Source organism: Aquarana catesbeiana, unplaced genomic scaffold (assembly GCF_042186555.1).
Source record: "Aquarana catesbeiana isolate 2022-GZ unplaced genomic scaffold, ASM4218655v1 unanchor233, whole genome shotgun sequence".
NCBI classification, from domain to species: Eukaryota; Metazoa; Chordata; class Amphibia; order Anura; family Ranidae; genus Aquarana; species Aquarana catesbeiana.
Window position 1 is genome coordinate 3,805,261 of NW_027362661.1, and position 22,697 is coordinate 3,827,957.

Below are 22,697 nucleotides of genomic sequence, written 5' to 3' on the forward strand. Positions count from 1 at the left end.
TTGGAATAGATCTTGGCTATCCAACCGAGCATCGTCCTCCCCAGGCCAACATGGCGAAGCACGGAGAACATGAAGGTTCAATTCACCCGGTCGAATGCCTTCTCGGCATCGGTGTTCAAGAAAACACTTGGGGTGTTTGTGGAATTTGCAACATGGAGGAGATTCAGTACTTTGGTTGTATTGTCTCTTGCCTCTCTGGAGGGGATAAAGCCAACCTGATCGAGGTGAATTAGTTCCCGGAGGTGTTGGGCCAGTCGGGTAGCCAAGATCTTGGTAAATAACTTAGGGTCTACATTCAGGAGTGATATGGGTCTGTAACTACTGCAGGATGTGGGTTCCTTCCCTACCTTGTGGATTACAGAGACGTGGGCCCTTAGGGTATCTCTAGGAAAACTTTTCCGCATTGAAAAGTGTAACCATATGTGGGCCTAATATTGGAAGGAGTGTCCTCCTACCTAAACTCCTGTCAACACGACAGTGAGCAGGTACTCCGCAGGGTGTCCAAGGTGGTCAATAATCTCAAAGAAGGAGGTGTCATCTCATCTACCCTCTCAGGATGGGTGTAACTTCCCTCCAGATCAAGTATGCACCCGACCCATCTCCTCCAGTGTAGTTCCGGGAGGGAATCTGTGAAGTCAGAATGTACTATGATCATGGAGGAAGGGCCACTGCGTGAGCCAGGGTAAAGTTCTGGTTCAAGGGTGTCAGGGGAACAAGGGAATAACTGGGTCAGATGCATTTGCCAAAAGTTCACTTAGTAGGGGTAGCGTTGACAAAGTGTGGCTACATTTATGACTCACGTGGTTCCCCCGGAGGTGGTGGTCTTGGACGGCGGCGGTTTCTCTGCTGCCTAGGTTGGTAGTTACCTCTGAGCGTGGAGGGGTTTTCACCGCCCGCAATTCCTGTCTGCGGGCTGCCTCCACTTTTCCAATGAGGGCTTTAATGTCAGCTTTAGGGGGTATTGCCTGCAGGAGGGACCTCAGCTCAGTGTCAGCCCGATAAGTCAGGGACAGGGATGCAATAGTCCACCGGGGTCAGAACGGAAGGCTGGCGGGATGTCGGAGCATGTTTCGGAGCCTTAAGACACCGCGGGCGAAGCAGGTGAATCGTGGGAGGTATAGCTCACAGCAAGAGCAACATGTGCATCTGCCATCTTGAGCTCTGGGGAGTTCAGCTGGGTGAGTTGGAAGAAACAGTGAATCTCACTCGCGGACGGAGCCGGTGGAGAGGGTTTTGTGAATTTATTGTTCTTCTTTGCCGTCTTCTTCCTAGAGGAGTGTATAATTTGCAATATTGAGCTGAAAAAGGCGGGGTGGATAGGAGACAGTCAGGAGCTCAGCAAACACACGTCTCCATCCAGCCATGTCCAGACCACGCACCCCTACAGCTTTTTTTCATTCATGGACTAATTATTTTATATATTTTTACCTTGTGTTCTGTGTCTTTAAGACTTTTCTATATGTAATCAAATATTGTTGTTAAACAATTGGTTGCATAAAAGCTAAATTTATTTCTTCTTTTTTTAGTCAGTTATTTTTGAACTTCCATAGCAGCCCTGTAAGGTGGATATTTTACAAGAATGGTTATTATGATTTCTCGGGGCTGCAGTTCCTCAACTCCGCAGGGTGGTGATCTCACTTATACACAGACAGGAAGTCTTTACAGAATACAGACAGGAAGTGATGTAAGTTACAGACAGGAAGTACATATGAGACGTTGCTGCAAGTGGCAGCAGAGGAGGTAATAAGATCTTATTTTCTATTTACACCCAGTAACCCCCCGTCATGTCCGTCCTCTTCCTCCATAGTCACTGTGATGTCTTTTATCTCCAGCAGATGATGATTCACACATATATAGTGTGGAAATGTAGATTAACCCCTTCAGGGGCAGAACATTTCCCCATTTATGGGGCTGAGGGGTCTCTGAGGAGGTACTGAAGCTGAGGAACTTTGGGGCTTTGGGGGGTAGAGTAGCTGAAGGAGTCCTTGATAGGGTTAGAGAGCAGCAGAGCTCTGAGGGAAGAGGAGGTTGAAGAGCTCAGGGAGATGCTAAGTTACTGAGAGGGGATTGTCCTCCCGTATGCACTTACATTCCAGACCTCCTACAGAATTCTAACCAAGAAAGGAAAGCAAAGCGACCTTCACCTTCATAATATCTCACTGGTTAAGTAATATTTTTCAAGGTACCAAGAGAATCAGTCCTTCACCCCCTGGTGGGCACTCGTTCTTAGAGGAGGTCTGTTTGTGTAGCATCAACTAAAATGTAGTTAGGGGTAAGTGCTATACATCTTCAGGAGGCAGTCCAATACCTTCCCGTGACACAGGATCTGGCAGTGCCCGGTGCTGGAATTCAGAGCCCCAGGAACCCACTGCCACTCTGTACAATGTCCTGGATACTACAGTATACTTGTCAACTAAAGAGAGCCCTCCCCCTGCTGTTCTCCTCCTACCCACACTGGGCTGCCATTGGAGGGAAGGGAATAGACTCCTCCCCCACAGCTCTCTACTTCACCAGCAGCATCCTCCTGCTATCCAATCCAATCCCTTCACTTACTGCAGAGAGTGACAGTGACATCACTCCGATCAGTCAGCAGGCTGCCGGAGATTGGAGCCTTGCAGCCGGAGTTCTAACAATTATCCTGATTAGCCGACAACTCCGACCAAAAGTCAGCAAGTTCCCCTTCCTGGACATCATGACGACCCAACATTGTCCTCACAGCACTGCCTCAGAGCAAACCAGTCAAAGGAAGGATCGTATTTATCATTCCTTGTCTGCAGATCTAAAACTAATTAAATCAAGTTCAGAAGCCAAACAAACCCAACAGAGAAAAAGGAATTTCTGATCCTGAAGGCCAAGAGGGTACTCAAAATTGTAGCAAACACTAAACAGTCCTGACTAAATGTGTTCCCATGGGGGCAGTAGTCCTTAACCACTTGCCACCCGCCATTTAGCAAAATGACATCGGCAAAGTGGTTGTGTTATCCTGACCGGACGTCATATGACATCTTTCAGGATAACAAGCCGCTGCGCGCCCCCGGGGGCGCGCATCGCATCAATCGTTGTTGCGGTGTGTCTCTCTGACACACCGCAACTCTGATGTAGGTAAAGAGTCTCTGACGGAGACTCTTTACCACATGATCAGCCGTGTCCAATCACGGCGGATCACGATGTAAAAAGGAAGAGCCGTTGATCAGCTTTTCCTCATTCGCGTCTGTTAGTAGAGTAGACGAGAGCCGATCGGCTGCTCTTTTGACAGGGGGGGTCTGTGCTGATTGATTATCAGTGCAGCCCCCCCAAAGATGTCCACACTGGACTACCAGGGATGCCACCAGGGACGCCACTAGGGATGCCCACCACTAGTCACCACCAGGTATGCCAATCAGTGCCCACAATGGATGCCAATCAGTGCCCACAATGGATGCCTGCCAATTAGTGATGCCCATCAGTACCATCCATTAGTGTACATCAGTGCTGCCTATCAGTGCCCATTCGTGACGACTATCAGTGCCCATCAGTGCCACCTTTCAGTGCCAATCAGTGCCATCTTTCAGTGCCCATCAGTGCCACCTATGTGTACCTATCAGTGCTGCATATCAGTGCCACCTATCAGTGCCACCTCATTAATACCACCTCATTGGTGCCCATCAGTGCCGCCTTATCAGTGCCCGTCACTGCAGCCCCATCAGTGGCCATCAGTGAAGGAGAAAACATATTTATTTACAAAGTTTTGTAACAGAAACACAAAAAACTTTTTTTTCTAAATTTTTGGTAATTTTTTTATTTGTTTAGCAGAAAATAAAATTCCCAGAGCTGATCAAATATCACCAAAAGAAAGCTCTATTTATGGGAACAAAATGATAAAAATTTAGTTTGGGTACAGTGTAGTATGACCGCGCAATTGTCATTCAAAGTGCGACAGCGCTGAAAGCTGAAAATTGGTCTGGGCAGGAAGGTGTATAAGTGCCCGGTATTGAAGTGGCTAAATGTACAGCAAACCTCCAATTACCCCCCTCACATCCACAACCTATTATTGTGTGACCAATACCATCCAAATAATTCTTACTTTCATTTCCCAAAGTTATCCGTCTACAAGGAGACCTGTATAGATCAAATGACGGCACCAATGAGGATGGAGGAGGACCGGAGTCACATGACTGAGAAGATGCTAAACCTGACCCTGGAGATCATCTACCTGCTGACCGGAGAGGTGAGGAGGATTCTGGGAGGTCACATGACATCACTCTTATCTCTATTATAAAACACAGACCTGACCGGAGAAGTGAGGAGGATTCTGGGATTCTAACATGATATTTCTATTGGTTCCCCAATACAGGGATTTCCTCTTGTGAAGTCAGGTGATCATATGACCATCACAGTGCCTCCATGTGACTCCTTAAAACCTAAGAGACACAACATGCAGAAGATTCTAGAAGTCACCAAGAAGATGATGGAGTTTCTGACAGGAGAGGTGAGCGGTGCTGGGAATTCTGGGACATTATCCAGTAACAGACAAGGGATGTGTCTGGATGGTGACTGTATCATTGTGTGTGTCAGGTTCCTATAAGGTGTCAGGATGTCACTGTCTATTTCTCCATGGAGGAGTGGGAGTATTTAGAAGGACACAAGGATCTCTACAAGGACGTCATGATGGACAATCATCGGCCCCTCACATCACCGGGTAAGAGGAAGACTTCATTGTAAAGGAGAGAGCAGTACGGAGGGTCCACCTAGATCCCCCATCATCTGATAAACACATAGAAACAATGTATTCAGTCAGTGTGTGTGTTTCCTACAGATGGATCCAGTAATGGGAACCCACCAGAGAGATGTCCCCATCCTCTGTATTCCCGGGATTCCACACAGGAAGATCACACCATCCCTCACCATCATCAGGTAGATGAGGAACAATCACTAATAGTATAATTAGGATCTGTAAATTATCTGCATTGTTACCATTGATGTCATTTTTATTCTTTATTCAGAGTGGAAACCTGAGAGATTCTAAAGTTGAAGTTAAAGAAGAGATAAAAGAGGAGGATGATGAGGATGGGGTGATGGAGGAGTCAGAGTTTCTAAAAGAACACAAAGATCTGTACCAGGACACCATGGTGGAGTCATTCAGCTACAGAAACCCACCAGAGAGATGTCCCCGTCCTCTGTATTCCCGGGATTCCACACAGGAAGATCACACCATCCCTCACCATCATCAGGTAGATGATTGACAATTATTGGTAGTTCTGATTTATACACAGCATGTTTGTTACAATGAATGTTTTATTATATATTCAGAGTGGAAACCTCGGGGATGATAATATTGATGTTAAAGAAGAGTATAAAGAGGAGTATGGAGTGATGGAGGAGTTTTCAGAAGGACACAAGGATATGATGGAGCCACCTAATACCAGGAACCCACCAGAGAGATGTCCCCGTCCTCTGTATTCCCGGGATTCCACACAGGAAGATCACACCATCCCTCACTGTTACAAGGTTGGTGGGATGGAGCTTATAAAACACAGACTCATGGAGACAATGTGTAGATTTTTATGTGATGTCACAGTAATAAAGCTTATATCTTACAGATGATATTCTCTTTCATTTTCTTGATTTAGAGTGGAGATCCAATCGATATAGAATTTGAGGTGAAATCAGAAGAAGAAGAGAGGTATGTGAGGGATGATCAGCAGTCTATGGAGGAGGATGGAATAACGGGGACATTTATAGAGGAGGACACTCCTACAGCGATCAGCACAGGTGGGTCATTAACACTAAATACATTCCTCCACCCATACTGCTCACTGATTGGTCCAGAGTAGGGCAAGGACTGGGTGATATCAGCCTGTAATTCCCTGGTCACTTTCCTGAGCTGTGTTCCCCGTCCTGTATTCCTGTATTTCTCTTGGATGTATCTAGACTGGATTTATTGATATTCTGGGGTTCAGCTGGCAGCAAAATGTGGATTTTCACCATAGGCGGTACTAGACCTAGGCACCTGGGGAATGTGCTTTGGGTCTTCTGGCAAGATCTCTGACAGAACAATTCTCCCAGGGTTACTTGTTCTGTTGTTTGCTGGCTGTGCCGGGTGGAGGGATATGTCTGTATAATCTCAGACCCAAGTCACTGAGTGCAGTCTCAGGAGATGGGAGGCACCGGTGTGGGACCTCTGCAACTTGTCTCATGTAAACATTGAAGCTTAAACTGATTACTGAATACCAATATTATGAATCCTGACCCTTACACTGTATAATTTATATTGTACATTACATACTCCTGACCCCTGCACTATATATTCTATGTTGTACATTACCTAATTCTGATACTATATAGTTCTATCTGTTTTATCGTATACAATATGTTGTACACTGCATAGACTTCTACTCTCTCTCCTCTACCCACTGCTATATATAAATATAATATGTATTCTCTTTTGTTACACCCATTTTCTACCAGCTGGACATTTTATATCTGATGATTTGATTGGAGCACAGACTTTTACATGTTGATAATAATGTGATAACATTCTCAGACTGTGGAACCTTAAACAGAAAGTGATAATGAGGGAGGAGTCAATAACCCAATGATGGTGGTCTTCGGGATCAGTCCAGTCTTCATCTTGGTTGTTCTCCTCCCATCCTCACTCTCTGACCTCTGGTTGGGCTCAGCTCCGCTGTTATTCATGACTAAATCATGGACTAAATGAGGAAGTGCAGTGCTTCTTATGTTGGGAAGATGCAATGAGTGATAGAGGGGGTGGGGACACTCGTCCTATAATCTCCTCATCACTGTCACTCCTATAAAAGACAGTTCTCATTGTTTCCCCACTCTCTGACTAAGGTCCATGAATAAAGAAATTAACTTGTAGGAGATCAGAGAACCCATTTATTAGTTACCTTGAAGAGGAATTGTAAGATCCTCAGAGACAAAGCTGCCTGATGTGGGCGGAGTCCTGGTTTAGGGGAACCAATCTGCTCATATCCAGTAATAATCATTTTATCTCTATTTTAGTAGATGGACGGGAGATGAGGAAAACCTCAGAGGATTGTCTCACTTTGTCTCCAGACTGTAAAGTAGAAGATGAGGACATCACACAGTATAGTCCAGGAGAAAACCCGGCTACCTCAAATATCCATCCGGCACCACACAGTGTAGATGGACCATCATATTCCTCTTATCCTGAGGAACCTCAGACTGTGAGGGACGGTGCCGTTCTTCCATCAGGTAAGAGGTTTTCCTGTACTGAGTGCGGGAAGTATTTCCATTTTATACCCAAGCTTAATGAGCATAAAATATCTCACACAGGGAAAAAGCCGTATTCCTGTCCTGAGTGCGGGAAATGTTTTTCACGGATGTCCAGTCTTTCTATACATCAGAGATCTCACACAGGGGAGAAGCCACATTCCTGTCCTGAGTGTAGGAAATGTTTTTCACGGATGTCCAGTCTTTACAGACATCAGAGATCCCACATGGGGGAGAAGCCATATTTCTGTCCTGAGTGCGGGAAATGTTTTTCACAGAAGACCCATCTTTACAGACATCAGAGATCTCACACGGGGGAGAAGTCGTTTTCCTGTTCTGAGTGCGGGAAATGTTTTGTATCAAAAGCAGATCTTGTCAAACATCAAAGGTCTCACACAGGGGAAAAGCCATATTCTTGTCCTGAGTGCGGGAAATGTGTGTCAGTGAAGTCCAATCTTTACACGCATCAGAGATCTCACACAGGGGAGAAGCCATATTGCTGTCCTGAATGCGGGAAATGTTTTTCACAGAAGTCCAATCTTTACACACATCAGAGATCTCACACGGGGAGAAGCCGTATTCCTGTCCTGGGTGAGTGAATTGTTCCTCACTGAAGTCCTGTCTTCCTGTACATCAGGGATCCCGTACAACCCTCGACGTGTATTAGTGCCTTGAGTGTGGGAAATCTCTTCTATATGGATGTTGCTGGACATCACAGCTCTCATGTGGGGAAGAAGCACACCCTGATATACACCCCACATATACTCCATGGCTGAACTTCATCCTGTAAGAAACAGTTCATAAGGAGATCAGAGATCACCAAAGACATGGATGAAGTGTTGTACCGTGTTGGCCATTGATAGCAGTAGAAAAAAAATTGAGTCATTACCTTAGTAGAAAAGTAGAAATGCAGCAAAACCTAATAGTGTTCACAACTACACAGATAAATAAAGTTACAATTTAGTGATCTTGCGCGTATCCTACAAACTTCCATATATAAAGTGAATCAAAATAAAATGCATTCGAAGTTCATCCAAACAACAGTGACACAATTAATTAAATATGTGCAGTGAAGTCCATAAATAAAGGTAATGGAATTGCTCAAAGTAGTGAAGATGGAGCATCAATAAAACTTGGTAATTTATCCAATAGGTGAAACTACTGAAACCAAACCACTGTGCTCACAGAACTCTCACCTCATAGGCATAAGTCATATGCCTTGGAACATAATCCAATAGAAACAACAAAATCCCCTTCCAGGATCCAGGATCAACAGTTTGCCTTTTTGTATCAGAAAATTCCTCCCAACATATACGATGTTCCGTTCCACATGTAAGGTAAATAAGCCTCCAATAGTTTTTTACCATTAAAAAGGAGTTTATTAAGATTAAAAATACCTGCTTACATGAAAGCAGCAGCAAATGCACCAAAAAAAGACAAACATTCGGTATTAGCGCCACCTCGCAAGTCACTTCCAGTCGGGGGTATACACCAGCCTCACCCTACGTGTTACGCCACGTCACGTGACTTCCTCAGGGGACCGGATTGGCTATTGTGTAATTCTATTTATATCGTGTGGACAGGAAGTATATTTTACACCATTTTGATGAAACTCATCACCATAGATAGAGACAATAAGACGGCAGCCATTTTCCCTAAATTTTTTATAATACTTGTAAATAGCAAGGGAAAAGAATTGAAAAAAGCTTCTTATTGCGAATCAACATAGAAGCAGCCATTACTCCCATTTATATCCGACAACCTTGCACGCTCAGTTTAATAATTAATTGCAATAAAAGGCTAAAAACCAAGATTTTTTTAATTGAATGTAAGATAAATAAATACTTTAAAAAACATTTTGCAATATAAAAATGTCACGGTATTACTTACAGTGAGCCCACAGGCGAGCAGGCGACATGGGATCCCCCAGGGCGTGAAGTCTAAGGGCCAGCCAGTATTCTGCCACGGACCCCCTCACAAGGGTTTGGGCTTAGCTGTGTGCTGACCCCAGGTCACGACCCCTGGGTTCACCCTGCTCGCTAGGGAAGTACCAGGAGACTCTGTCAGACAAGGATGGATGGATGAAGCAAAGGAGAGCTGGATAGCGAGCCAAGGTCAGGGCGGGCTGCAGAAAACGTAATCAAAACAAGCCGAGTTGGTACACAAGAGATCAGTTCACGAGAGGTCAGGTAAAGCAGGATACAAGAAGGGAGCTCAGAAACAAGCGTTGCTCAAGCAACAGAAAGTGGTCTGAGAGGGATTTAAATAGAGAAGCACATGAGAGGCTGGAGAGGAAGTAGCAGGAAGGAATTATATATTAAGCAGCAGGTGAGGCCGGCGACACCCATAGCTGCAGAGTGCAGCAGAGCTGAACACAAGCTAATGGAACAACAACAGGTGCCAGCCAGCCTACAGCAGTAAAGGTAAGACACAGATCAGCTGATCTGTGACAAAAATTATATATAATTAGGGCGTGATAATGGAACTTATATGCCCTAAATTCCTAAACACGCAAACATACTCTCTGAAATATGTATCTAATAAATGACCACATAAAAGCACGAGGATACTATTAAAAAATGATGGTTAATCTAGATAATCAAAAAATTGGATAAATAGTTTGATGCACACCGGAAATAAAATGTGAGGTTTACATATAGGCAATCAATAATCCATAAAGAAAAAATAGATAACAAAATGAATAATTACTAATTAAGCAACTGAGATCAAAATCTACGATCAACCCATCTGGTTCAAGAGTTCTCATCTTGTATATGCATTTTGATTCTTTCTGGCTCAAAGATCTAACTTTATGGTCACCTCTCCATGGTTATTGTGTCTCTCTATTCCCCAAAACAATAAATGGGCTGGGTCATTGTTGTGAGCCAAAGCGAAGTGTCTAGATACACTATGTTTTGGACATCCTTTAATAATGTTTTGTACATGCTCCCTAATTCTTACTTCCAAAGCCTTTTTAGTCCTCCCCACGTACTGTAATTTACAAGAGAATTGTAGAACATGTACAACCCCTTCAGTATGGCAACTAATGAAGTCTCTGATGGGATAAATACTCCCTGTATTGGTGGCTTCAAATTCATTCTTTTTACCTTGAAATTTCTTTGAATGTTGACATGCAAAACAATATTTCCATGGGAAGAAACCTTTGCCAGTGAAGAAGGAGAATTGATTCCTAGATGGTGGTTCAACCACATTTTTAACAATTAGATCCCTTAACCACTTGCTGTCCGCGCTACAGCCGAATGACAGCCACAGTGCGGACATGAATTTCCGGGAGGCCGTCATAAGACGGCCTCCCCTTTGCACACTCCCTGTGCGCGCTGGGATCACCGACTCACTGAGACTTTGGTGATCACAGATCTGAGTAAGGGTCGATCCCGGCCCCTTACCACGTGATCAGCTGTCAGCCAATGACAGCTGATCACATGATGTAAACAAAAGCTCGGTAATCGTTTTTTTTTTGCCTCACGTTGACACCGTGACGAGAAAAAAAAAAGCCAATCACCGGCTTATGTGCAAGGGACATCGTTCCCGAAGAGGAAGAGGCAATTCTGCCTCATCTGTGCCAATCAGTACCCCCTGCCAGTGCCACCTGCCATTGCCACCTGCCAGTGCCCACTGTTCCCAACCAGTGCCACCTATCAATGCCCATGAGTGCCATCTATCAATGCCCACAAGTGCCACCTATCAATGCCCACCAGTGGTGCCAATCAGTGCCACCTAGCAGTGTTGCCTATCAGTGTAACTGATCAGTGCCCATTATTGCCACCCATCAGTGCCCATCACTGCCACCTATCGGTGCCCATCACTGCCGCCTCATCAGCGTACATCAATGAAGGAGAAAAATTACCTGTTTGCATAACTTTATAACAAAATATAAAAAAATATAAACATTTTTTTTTTTTTTAAATTCGGTCTATTTAAATTTTTTTTTAACTAAAAGTAAAAATGGCAGAGGTGATCAAATGCCACCAAAAGAAAGCTCTATTTGTGGGGAAAAATATATAAAAATTTCATTTGGGTACAGTGTTGTATGACCGCGCAATTGTCATTCAAAGTGCATCAGCGCTGAAAGCTGAAAATTGGTCTGGACAGGAGGAAGATTTAAGTGCCCAGTAAGCAAGTGGGTAATGTTGTTGCCCGTTTGTATATAATAACTGGCTTATCAGGAAGAATACTCTGTAGGTGGCTATCTCCTCTCAATATGTGCAGGTCTTTTCTAATTATTTTTTTCACATCTTTATGTTGGACACTATGATCTGAAATAGGAGCAGGAGCTTCTGAGAATTGTTGTACTTTTTTATTTCCATACATCATCTGTTTTCTGTCCATTTCTTTGACCAATTCTATTTGTTTTTGAATATATTGTTGGGTATATCCTTTATTGACAAACCTGTTTTCAATAAAGTCCTTAGTACAATTGCGTTTCATTCTGGTTAGCTGCCCCTTTGGAATATTAAACAACCAAGGTTTGAAGTGACAACTTGTAATAGGCAAGTAACTATTCCTTGCTTCATCTTTAAAATGAGTCTTCGTAGTTAGTTTGTCACCTTCAATACTAATTTCCAGGTCAAGGAAGTTTATTTGTTTTTCATCGATTTTCCAAGTAAGTTCAATGTTTCTATGGTTTTGATTTAGATTCCATAGGAACTTTTCCAATGATTCTTTGCTACCATTTAAAATTATAATTAGGTCGTCGATAAATCTTTTGCATAATCCCAGTTCCATCGGTGGATTCTTATGGACCGCCTCTTCTTCCCACTGTGCCATAAAGGCATTGGCCACACTGGGCGTAAACTTCGCTTCCATGGCTATCCCAGTGGCTTGCCTATAGTAAGCTTGGTCATGCCAGAAATAGTTATTCTTGAGGCAGAACTCAATGCATTTAATAAGATATTTCCTTTGCATGCATTTGAGTTTACTATGTTGCCTTAACAGCCATTTTGTGGCCTCACGGGACTGATGATGTTGTATAATTATATAGAGGGATGAAACATCTGCAGTTGCCAGTAGTGTTTTTCTAACAGTTGTAGAACACGCTTCGTGTCCCTTAAATAGGCTTTTGAATATGTAGGCATATCCATCATACCTGGCATAAAAGCATAAAGGACTTGTCCATTTGAGCCCGGACTGTAGACTGGCATATTTTCCTTCTCTTCTCTATACCTTCTTCTCTCTCCTTTCTACACTTCTCTACTCCTCACCTTTTCTTATAGATATACTGTTCGCATTCTCTCTCTGTCACTGAGACACTAGAGAATTCTACCAAAATGAATATAGTGTAATGGTTCCCTGGTTCTGAGGACTTGGAACCGGGACTAGATGACCTCAGGCCTGTTAAACGAATCCTTCAGGACACGAATTGCAAGGGAGCAAGTGGATGGCTGAGGAGGTTCTCTCAGGGCACAGCAAGATCCCCAGAGGGGGTGCCCGGGGTTCCTCCCAACCTTCTATGAAGATGCCTTTCCACAAGATGATAGGATCAGGCTGGAAATCTAGAGAGTTGTCATTTATGACGCAATGTTATTATGTTTTTTTTTGTCCTATTTTATGGCTTCTTGATCCTAGGAGATATTATTTCAATGCAAATGGTATATGTACATTATTATTTCTGCACTATGGACAATGTACTTGTTTGTTATCTGTTAAAAATAATAAAAATCTTTTGAAAGTAAATAGGCTTTTGAATGTTGGACGGCCAGTTGAATAAAATTATCTTTTCTATAAGTAGACTCCTTAGTTTATGTCATCAAGCATAGATTCATACAAATAACTGGGTAGTGCCAAACGTTGGACCGGTGGTTTGTGTCCCTCCTAGTTGCAAGGAAGATGTACATTAACACAGGGACCTGAGAGTTAACTAGAGGACAGTTATTGTGCAAGTGTACACAGTGTGTTAACCGGTAAGTATGGAGGCCCACCTTAAGGTTGAGTTTTCCCCCACAGCGGCCTCAGCCTTGTCTCAGGACATTGAAGGCACAATGTAAATCTACCCCATGTCTGAGGAAATGACCCTGTTACAGGTGCCTAGCATTGCCCAGAAGAACCCACCCCGGGGGTAGTCCTGTGTGACCAACACATTGAGTTATTGGGGAACATAAACGAAAGTGATTAACCCTTCACTGTCTGGGTGTACTATGTACCGCCAAAGAGCTGAACTGGTTAAATAACATTCCTGGGGGGTCCTAAACCTGGGTGGGTCCTAATTTTGCCTGGGAAGGGATATCTCTATGATGTAAAGAAAGTGACGCAGCTAAGTTGACATTTGCAAAGGAAAAAAATTGCCAAAAATTGCCAAAACAGCACACAGACCCCCCCGAGTTTCTTCTATGTATTATTCTATATGCTGTTTAACCACTTGTGGACTGAGCCTCTTTTTGAGATTTGTTGTTTACAAGTTAAAATCATTTTCTATTGCTAGAAAATTACTTAGAACCCCCAAACATTATATATTTTTTCAGACATCCTAGAGACTGAAATGGCGGTCATTGCAATACTTTATATCACACCGTATTTGCGCAGCGGTCTTACAAGCACAATTTTTGCGAAAAAATACAGTTTTTTTAATTAAAAAATAAGACAACAGTAAAGTTAGCCCATTTTTTTTTATATTGTGAAAGATAATGCTAAGTAAATTGTTCCCCAACAGCGGCGATGGAGCAGCACAACCTCCCCTCCTCATTTAGGTGGGCTGCTCCATCGCCGCTGCCAGTGTGAAGGAGACACCGCAGGAGAGGAGACAGCAAGGCTGCATGTAAGGAGGGACTCCGCAGGGGGCACCTGATGTAAGGACGGACTGCTGGGGACGCCTCATGGCATCTGGTTGTAGGCGACGTGGCTAGTGACACGCTCAGGGCTCCCACTCATTCTGCATTATGAACCATCACTCCCGGATCATCCCTCCTTGGAAACTGGGAATTTGAGGGATAGTCGTTCCACTCCTACTCGTGTCTACCATCATCCATTGGGGCTCGCGGCCTACAAGACACCACTTGGTCTGGATACCATGGGAGATCCTATGCCTTTCTGACGTACTGCCATATGGTATGTGCGTCCTACGGATCCGGTAAGGGTACCCTCTCGTTCCTTATTGAATATCTATATGTCTCCTGATGTTCACCGGCATCTTCCAACTTGAAGAGGTATCCCTCCAACACTCTTCATATGGACTTTTTCTCATTTTGCTGTTCCATATTTCATACAGGACATTTGATTATTATTTGATTTTCATATTTTTTCACATCTGCAAAGGTGTTCATTTTAGATTTATATGCTTTATATCACATGTTCAATATTTTAGCGCTGCACTTTTTGTTGTTATCTCCATGTACCTAATGGTTTCTTACATTCAGTTATCTTTAGTTCCATATATACTGGGGCATGGTCAGACCAAAGAAAATTTCCAATATGAGTATTTGGAGTCATTATTAACCCTGTTTGATCAATTAAAAAAAAAATTGTCTCTTCTGTGATATGTATTATGTATATTTGAATAATGGCCAGAATGTAAATTTTGTGTTCATCCTTTTTCGTACCAATAAAGTCCGACATACAAGGTTTTTTTTTAAATTATATAGATATTGGATGTAGTACATTTATAGTAGCCAAATCTTCCTCTTTTTTTTTTTGAAGTATAAAAAAAATAGTTGAATGAATGTGACCGCCATTCACCCAGCTGTGATGAATATTGGATGTATTTTATTTCATACACTGATTTCCTTGGCTCCATCCAGTGGTCATAATGCAGTATTGTGAAATTTTTACTAATGGAGGTATGTCAGGAAAAATACCCCATTATGGTCACTAGATGGAGCTGCCCATCATAGGAAATCACTTTGCTACATTATGGCCAGAATATGTAATGGCTGGATGAATGATTGTCGCATTGAATTTTCTAGAGATAGACCCCTTAGTTTCCTTCATCAGACATGTCTTCATACAGATAACTGAGATCATCCTCATACACTGGTGAGTACAGAACACACTGAAGGATATAAATCAATCAAAGCAACCATATTAAACCAACCATTGATTTAAACCTGAAAATTTGCATTTGGCCATTAGATGGCGCTAAGTATCATAGAAGTTATCGCCATCTAATGAACAAAGGTAACATTGTTTATTTTCATTTGATGGAAAACATTCAACCAGCTCAGCAGATCGCTTCATTCCTTCAATCCCCCAACTCACACAAAAGGAATGTACATGCATTGTCACCGAGCAGATTGCTATGTAAATGATTTATGACTAGACCCCTAAATGTCAGGAGATGTTTATATAAAGATGGGAAGTATGTAGCAGATAAATTAATAGACCTCCTAGCAATGTTATTACCAGGCTGCAGCTAGGGGGAGCTCTAATGTTTAGAGTGTGACCACAGCAGAGTGATCCCATCTAGCTCACATTAACCCTTTCACTTCCAGAGCTGGTTTTGCATTATTTTTGCACACATGGTAAAATGGAGATTTTGGGCCTGAAGATTAGATAAAACCCCCAAACATATATTTTCTGAAAGCAGAGGCCCTGGAGAATAAAATGGTGGTAATTGTTAAGGTATTCCTCATACACAAATGTCACCTTCGGGGTTTATTTTCTACTTTCCCCCATTTTCATTTGGTGTGATCTTTTCTACAAAACTTTGTTATACATTAAATAGTGGAAAAATTAGTGTAATAACTACAACACCACCTCTCCATTCACATTGGCGCCATGATGAAAATATACAAACAGTAAAAAAAGTGAAATCGCTCCACTCCCTTATATATACACCACTTAGTGCTCGTTTCACCCCTCCCCCCTCTGGGCACCACTCACCGGAACATCGGACATCACAGTCTGGAACTCCTCTTTAATATAAGGGGTCCCACAGATACCGTCCCTCCCTACATGATTGAGTTTGGGGTACATAATACATAGCACCCTTACTCATTCTCCAAAAAATCAAATCAAATAATAAAGACACGGGGGCGTGACTTGGCACTGGACCACGATGCCTGCTTAGAAGAGCTCCGGCAACCAGGGCTTCAGCAAGAGCTTTTAATAAGCTGAATGGCTTCCGATTCAGCAGGAAGAGATGGCCGGGAGGAGTACACCAACTGCCCGCTCACAGGCGGACCCGAGCACACAGCTGAGCTGTACCATCCCTGAGCTTTTCAGGACGCAGCAAGCAGAGCTGCAGGCCTCCCCTCAGGCCTCAGAAGTGTCTACCCAGAGCGGCGTGCTCGATTCTCCGGGACACACTGAAGCTATTGTACATGGAGCTCAGCCCTCTCTGCTCCTCAGCTTAGCGGACCTGCAGCTGGTGGCAATGGAAATCAAATCCACTCTCTCTGCAGCGATCTCTGGCCTTAAAACGGAGATCAGAGCGATGACATCCAGGCTGGACCACGTGGAAGCGGCGGTGATTTCACACTGAGCGGCCATACAGCAGGTATCCTGCGCTCATGAGCAGATTTTGCTAGACATGCACAGGCACCTGGAGGACTTAGATAACTGGGGGAGGAGACACAACTTAAGATTTAGGGGGGTCCCTGAGTCAGTGGAAGGCCCCCAGCTGCAGCAAACAATATGGGTGATCTGCAACACCCTCCTGGGGAGACCCCCGGACGCACCTATAGAGATGGAGATTTTCATAGGGCATTCAAGCCTAAGGGGTGAGACACGGACCCCCCGAGAGACGTGGTATGCTATCTGGTTAGCTTTAGCCAGAAGGAGGACATTCTACGCCAAGCACGCAACCAAGGGCAATTGAAACACAAGGGTGCGCAAATACAGATTTATGAAGATTTGTCTGCCAAATCTCGTAGGAATACCGCTTATCTCCCGTATGAGACCTCTGATGTATTTGAAGACTGGACTTTTGTGAAAAACATTTCCCGCACTCATGCAGGAAAGTGACTTATCTCCTGTGTGATACCTTTTTTGCACATCAAGACGACATTTAAAACGGGAACACTTCCCGCACTCAGCACAGGAAAACCTCTTATCTGTTGGAAGGGCGGCACCATCCCTCACAGTCTGAGGTTCCTCAGGATAGGAGGAATACGATGGTCCATCTACACTGTGTGGTGCCGGATGGACATTTGAGGTAGCCGGGTTTTCTCCTGGACTATACTGTGTGATGTCCTCATCTTCTACTTTACAGTCTGGAGACAAAGTGAGACAATCCTCTGAGGTTTTCCTCATCTCCCGTCCATCTACTAAAATGTAAATAAAAAGATTATTACTAGACATGAGCAGATTGGTTCCCCTAAACCAGGACTCCACCCACATCAGGCACCTTTGTCTCTGAGGATCTTACATTTCCACCCTCAAGGTAACTAGTAAATGGGTCCTCTGAATCTCCTACCAGTTCATTTCTTTATTCATGGACCTTAGTCAGAGAGTGAGGGAACAATGAGAACTGTCTTTTATAGGAGTGACAGTGATGAGGGGATTATAGGATGAGTGTCCCCACCCCCTCTATCACTCAAGAAGTCCTGCACTTCCTTATTTAGTCCATGATTTTCTTTCCAGAGACTGTCCAAATGCACATCAGGGGGCCCTGTGGTTCCGTGAGTAGATGAAAACCGGCTTGCCCCAGTGTAGTAAAACTAGTTTTGGTTGATTACCCACATTCTCACCCTGGTTGGTAACAGATAAGTACAGCAATATATGCATAGTTGCCCATGTAGTTTTGTGTTTCTAGTTGCGCTGACACTGTCCTAGTGGCTAGCAGCTCCTATACTAATGCTCCAGGGTTTGGAGGTGAGTCGTTTTCTTTAGCGCGTGTTGCTTACTTTATAGTCGTTTCTTGTACAAAAGGTTTTATTGAAAATATATATCAACAGAAAAGTGCAAAACAGTGATGGATACATCATGAATTAACTGGTATAAGGCTGCCGACATCCGGCGGGTGGAGCTATTGATCAAAGATTTAAGCCTGGACACAGGCGATTCAATGCCGAGTCCAGACGGCATACCAAGGCATAGCTGCATGCCGCGTATTCTGGCGTAGCGGTTTGATATCAGTACATAGTAATATGATTGCAAACATACATAAATAACTAAAAAATACAATGTGAAATATTGTTGCAATACATAACTTTACATGAAGAAATATATAAAAAAAAGCAGAATAAAAATAAAAAATAAAAAATAAAAAAAATATAAAGAACCAGTAATAAATTCAGATTAAATTGAATAACCTCAGAGAGGATAAAATACCTCTGAATGCAATAATTTGTTTGTTATATTAATTTTCTGATCATTGTAGAATTAAGCCCGAGGGCCTGAATAAAGAGAAGGAGAGAGAAATTGAAAGTAGAAAAAGGAGGGGGGTAGAAAGAAGAGAAAGGAAGGAAGGACCCTGGGGTGGGGGGAACGAAGGCTTATTATAAGGAAAGGAGCGTTAGGTCAAATCTTGATGGGCGATTGTAAGTCATCCAGGGTTGCCATATCCTGAGGAACTTATCCTGTTTGTCCAGCAATATGGCCGTAAGTTTCTCGTTTACCATGATATCATTCACGGTATTTTTAACTGCTTCAAAACTAAGGTTCGGGGTTTTCCAGGCTCTTGCTATGGTAAGTTTAGTTGCAGTGAAAATCTGTGCTGCTAACTGACGTTCAGGACGAAGAAGTTCCGCAATTGGTTTCCATAAAAGGGCTTCAAAAGGATCCCGCTTTATGTTAGTATTAAAAAGATTACGTAATAGTGCATATACTCTAACCCATAGTCTGAAGACCCTGGGACAGGTCCACCAAATATGCGCCATCGTGCCCTCCTGTGAGCACCCGCGAAAACATAGGGGGGGGTAAGATGGGATGAAACTTGCTAATTTAGCCGGAGTATACTACCATCTATAGAAGACTTTATACGCATTCTCTAAAAAGAGAACATTCTTGGAACAATTAGATAGCGCAGTAGTCATACTATGCCAGTCCTCCGGGTCTAATTGTTTCCTGAACTCAGCCTCCCATTGGAGTTGGTAGGGTCTCAATGGTGTTGTCTTAGAGTTACTTATTGCGGTATATATTAGAGAAGTCAAACCCGAGGATTGGGGGCGTGATCTACAAAGGCTTTCAAATGGTATCATGACAAAGGGGGCAGAATGAGATATTGTAAGCTGTCGGAGAAAATGTCTAATTTGCAGGTAACTGTAATGCTCCCTAAGGGGGATATCATGTGAAGAACGTAAGGTCGCGAAAGAGATGATCTTGGTTGGGGTGAAAAACGAATGGATATCTATGAAGCCATTATCGGACCACCACTTAAATTGCAGCGGATTATCACAACCTGGTTGAAATAAAGGACAGTGGAGGAGACGGAGTAACGGAAGATGAGGAGAAATTAGGCCTGCTGAGTATTTAACCCCATCCCATAATTTGAGGGAATGAGCCAAACAGGGACCTATGGTAGGGGGGAGATGAGCATTAGGAAGCCAAGGAAGAGAAGCTAGAGGTGTTGGGTGTGTGTTGACCAAATCAATGGTGGCCCATAGTGGCATTTGTTGCTTTGCATGAAGGTGAGATAATGGGGCAATGCCCGCTGCTATATAGTATTCTTGCAAGTTAGGAACTGAAAGGCCACCATTGACTCTGCACGCGTAAAGCACTTGTCTCTTGATCCTGGGCCTCTTGTGGCCCCATATAAATTGCATAATTTTACGTTGGTGTATTCGAATAATATGGGGAGGCACTTGAACTGGCAAAACTCTAAAATAATAGATCAATTTAGGGAGGTATGTCATGCGTACCGACGCTATTCTGCCAAACCACGAAATTGGGAGTGTGGACCAAGAGGCCAGCATAGCCTCCAGCTTTCGGAAAAGCGGAGGAAAATTCGCCTGATATAATCCTGAATATTTCGGGGTAAGTTTAATACCCAAATAGGGTAAAGAGGATAACCACTGAAACGAAAATGCCGTCTGCAAGGCTTCTACTACCGGGGGCCGAAGGTTAATAGACATCGCTTTAGATTTAGCCGGATTAACTGAAAGGCCCGAAAACGAGGCGAAAGTGTCTAAGAGAGAGAATAAGTTGGGGAGGGAGATTCTGGGTTGAGTAATGATTAATAAAATGTCATCCGCAAACAGGGACAACTTGTGTGCGGTGCCTGCTATTTCTACTCCTGAGATATCTGGGTGAGAGCGTATGGCCTCCGCCAGGGGTTCACTTGCCTGTCTGAGGGGAACAAATCCCACCTGGTCTTTTTTTATTAGGCGCGGTAGGAAGGAATTCAAACGGTTGGCCAGAATTTTCGTCAATATCTTCATGTCAATGTTGATTAAAGAGATTGGCCGAACATTTGCCCAGGAAGAGTGATCTTTGTCTGGCTTAGGGATCATCACTATGTTGGCAGTTAGCAAGTCCGGCGAAAATGAATGACCTCTTTTGACCGAGTTATACATAGTCGTTAGGTGTGGGGCCAGGACCTCTGCAAATTTTTGATAATACAAAGCAGTGAAGCCGTCCGGACCTGGCCTTTTGCCCACTTTCAGTTCCTTAATGCACTGAAGAATCTCAGAGACCTGTATATCTCGGTCCATTAGAGAGATATGGGGATCCGATAGGGAAGGTAAAGATAATTTACTTAAAAAATCATTCAGGCCCTGTGCTGAAGAATGATTTAGGGGGGAGTAGAGTTTAGTAAGGCGCTAATGGAATTCTTCCAAAATCCGCTGAGGGTTTCCCGTAAGGATATTATGACGGGTGCGCAGGTATATGGGAGTAAATTTCGGGATAAAGGTTCGCAGTCTGTTAGCCAACTACGCATTTGGTTTGTTTGCCTTAGAATACCATTTCTGGCGGGCCCTACTTTATAGTCGTTTCAATTCATACGAATTCCAGAACTCGCATTTCAGCTAGTGCTTCAAGAAGCCCATGGAGGACTGTATCTCTTTATCCTATGCCTCCCAAAAGACATTATGGACTTACGGTTCTACAGAAGTTCACCCTTCGAACAGGTTTAGTAGCTACCATCAGATGGAGCAAATGAAACCTGAGGACTTAAAAATCAGAGGGCTCACAGGCTTGCATAAAAGAACCGAACGGTCAGGTCTATAAATACAGCGAAGAGCACTATAAATTTTCCTTATATTTCCCCATGACCTGGGACATCTGCACATTAGACAAGAACTTATCATTGATCAGTCCCATTCCAACAGGAAAGTACCTCGCTTAGCATCTGGGAAGCTTTTTAGATGCTCGGCCAGTCACCCAGATAATGAATATGGACTAAGTCCTTTCCCCCTTTTTCCAAACAGACTGCAACACAGGCAATTCACATGGTGAAAGGACTGTGAGTATGAATACCTTTAAAAAATACGCCTGTAGATCTAAATACATCCATGAACTTTTTCTTGCTGAAACCACCCATAGAGGTTAACCGAGTTACAAGGTTTTACTAGATGTGATCTCGTTTATTTGCGAAATGTTGTCTAACAATGTTCTATTTGTATCCTAAGGCAAAGGGTCCTACTTGTCGGGAGCTCGCCTCAACGGACATGTCCCTGGAATCAGGCTATTTTGCCTGTGTGGGAGCATCTCCCGGGGGACGGGTCTCCTGGTAGGGCAGTCAATCTGGTCCAAACTTGGGATTGTAAAGGGGATTCCTCGCAAACGGTCTTGAGTGTTGGGGGGTTTCGGACTGATGCTCCTTCTTCCCTCTCCCTCGCAAGGGGAGGAGCTCTCCTGGTCCCCCCCTCGCCTCAACATGCTGAAGCCTTTCATACTTTACATACGTTAGTGGCTGAACGCCCTGGTTCGCTGTTGCTTATTGTATAGTTCTGTGTTAGACCTCTGTCCCCACCTCAGAGGGGCGGGTTCCTCTTTGACAGCAGCCGGTTTCCTCTCCCATCCTCCCACCTCCCCATCCCTCCTCATTTAGGTGGACTAGCAGGCCTGTTCCCACCTCCGGCAATTGCTACCCAAATTCTCAGTACAACAGGAGAACCCCCCCATCCTGTGACACACGCTCGGCCCTGAGCTGGGACAAGCTTCAGCCCAACCTACCATTTACCCCTTCCCGCTCATACCCGCCCCATATCTATAACCTAAGCACCCCTACCCTTCCCCCCTCCCTTTTTTTTTCTTCTTCTTTCTCTCCTCCCCTTCTCTCTTGCCAGCTGCCCCCTTTGTTCCTACACCCCAACCGTCAGTTGCGTTAAGGTGAGCCCTCGGAATTACTTACAGAGTTGAACATGGCAAATGTAGTAGCACGCTCAGCTCCCCTCTCTCTCAAAGTATGCTCCCACAATGCCAAAGGGCTAAACATAAAAAAACGCAGTAGTATGTTATCAGAAGCTCACAGACTTAGAGCACAAGTACTTTTTGTCCAGGAAACCCACTTTAAGTCGGGGTCAGTACCACGTTTCTCAAATAAGCGGTTCCCAGTAGATTTCCACGCAACCAACCCCAAAGTGAAGTCCAAAGGGGTCTCCATCCTATTGTCCAAAGCCTTTCCCCTG

General features: G+C 43.8%; 1 protein-coding gene across 1 annotated transcript in view; it reads left to right on the forward strand.

Moving 5' to 3' along the window:
* The first annotated feature begins 1,545 nt into the window (after window positions 1–1,545).
* The window catches only part of LOC141121831 (uncharacterized), a 163,941-nt gene continuing 142,789 nt past the window's right edge, over window positions 1,546–22,697 (forward strand). The window contains exons 1-11 of the mRNA XM_073611547.1: window positions 1,546–1,740; window positions 4,079–4,207; window positions 4,334–4,468; window positions 4,555–4,678; window positions 4,796–4,893; window positions 4,983–5,210; window positions 5,290–5,487; window positions 5,610–5,751; window positions 7,003–7,215; window positions 7,297–7,814; window positions 11,821–11,857. Of these exons, the coding sequence (XP_073467648.1) occupies window positions 4,112–4,207; window positions 4,334–4,468; window positions 4,555–4,678; window positions 4,796–4,893; window positions 4,983–5,210; window positions 5,290–5,487; window positions 5,610–5,751; window positions 7,003–7,215; window positions 7,297–7,814; window positions 11,821–11,857 (1,789 nt within the window). The 5' untranslated portion in view covers window positions 1,546–1,740; window positions 4,079–4,111. The remainder of the gene's footprint in view (window positions 1,741–4,078; window positions 4,208–4,333; window positions 4,469–4,554; window positions 4,679–4,795; window positions 4,894–4,982; window positions 5,211–5,289; window positions 5,488–5,609; window positions 5,752–7,002; window positions 7,216–7,296; window positions 7,815–11,820; window positions 11,858–22,697) is intronic.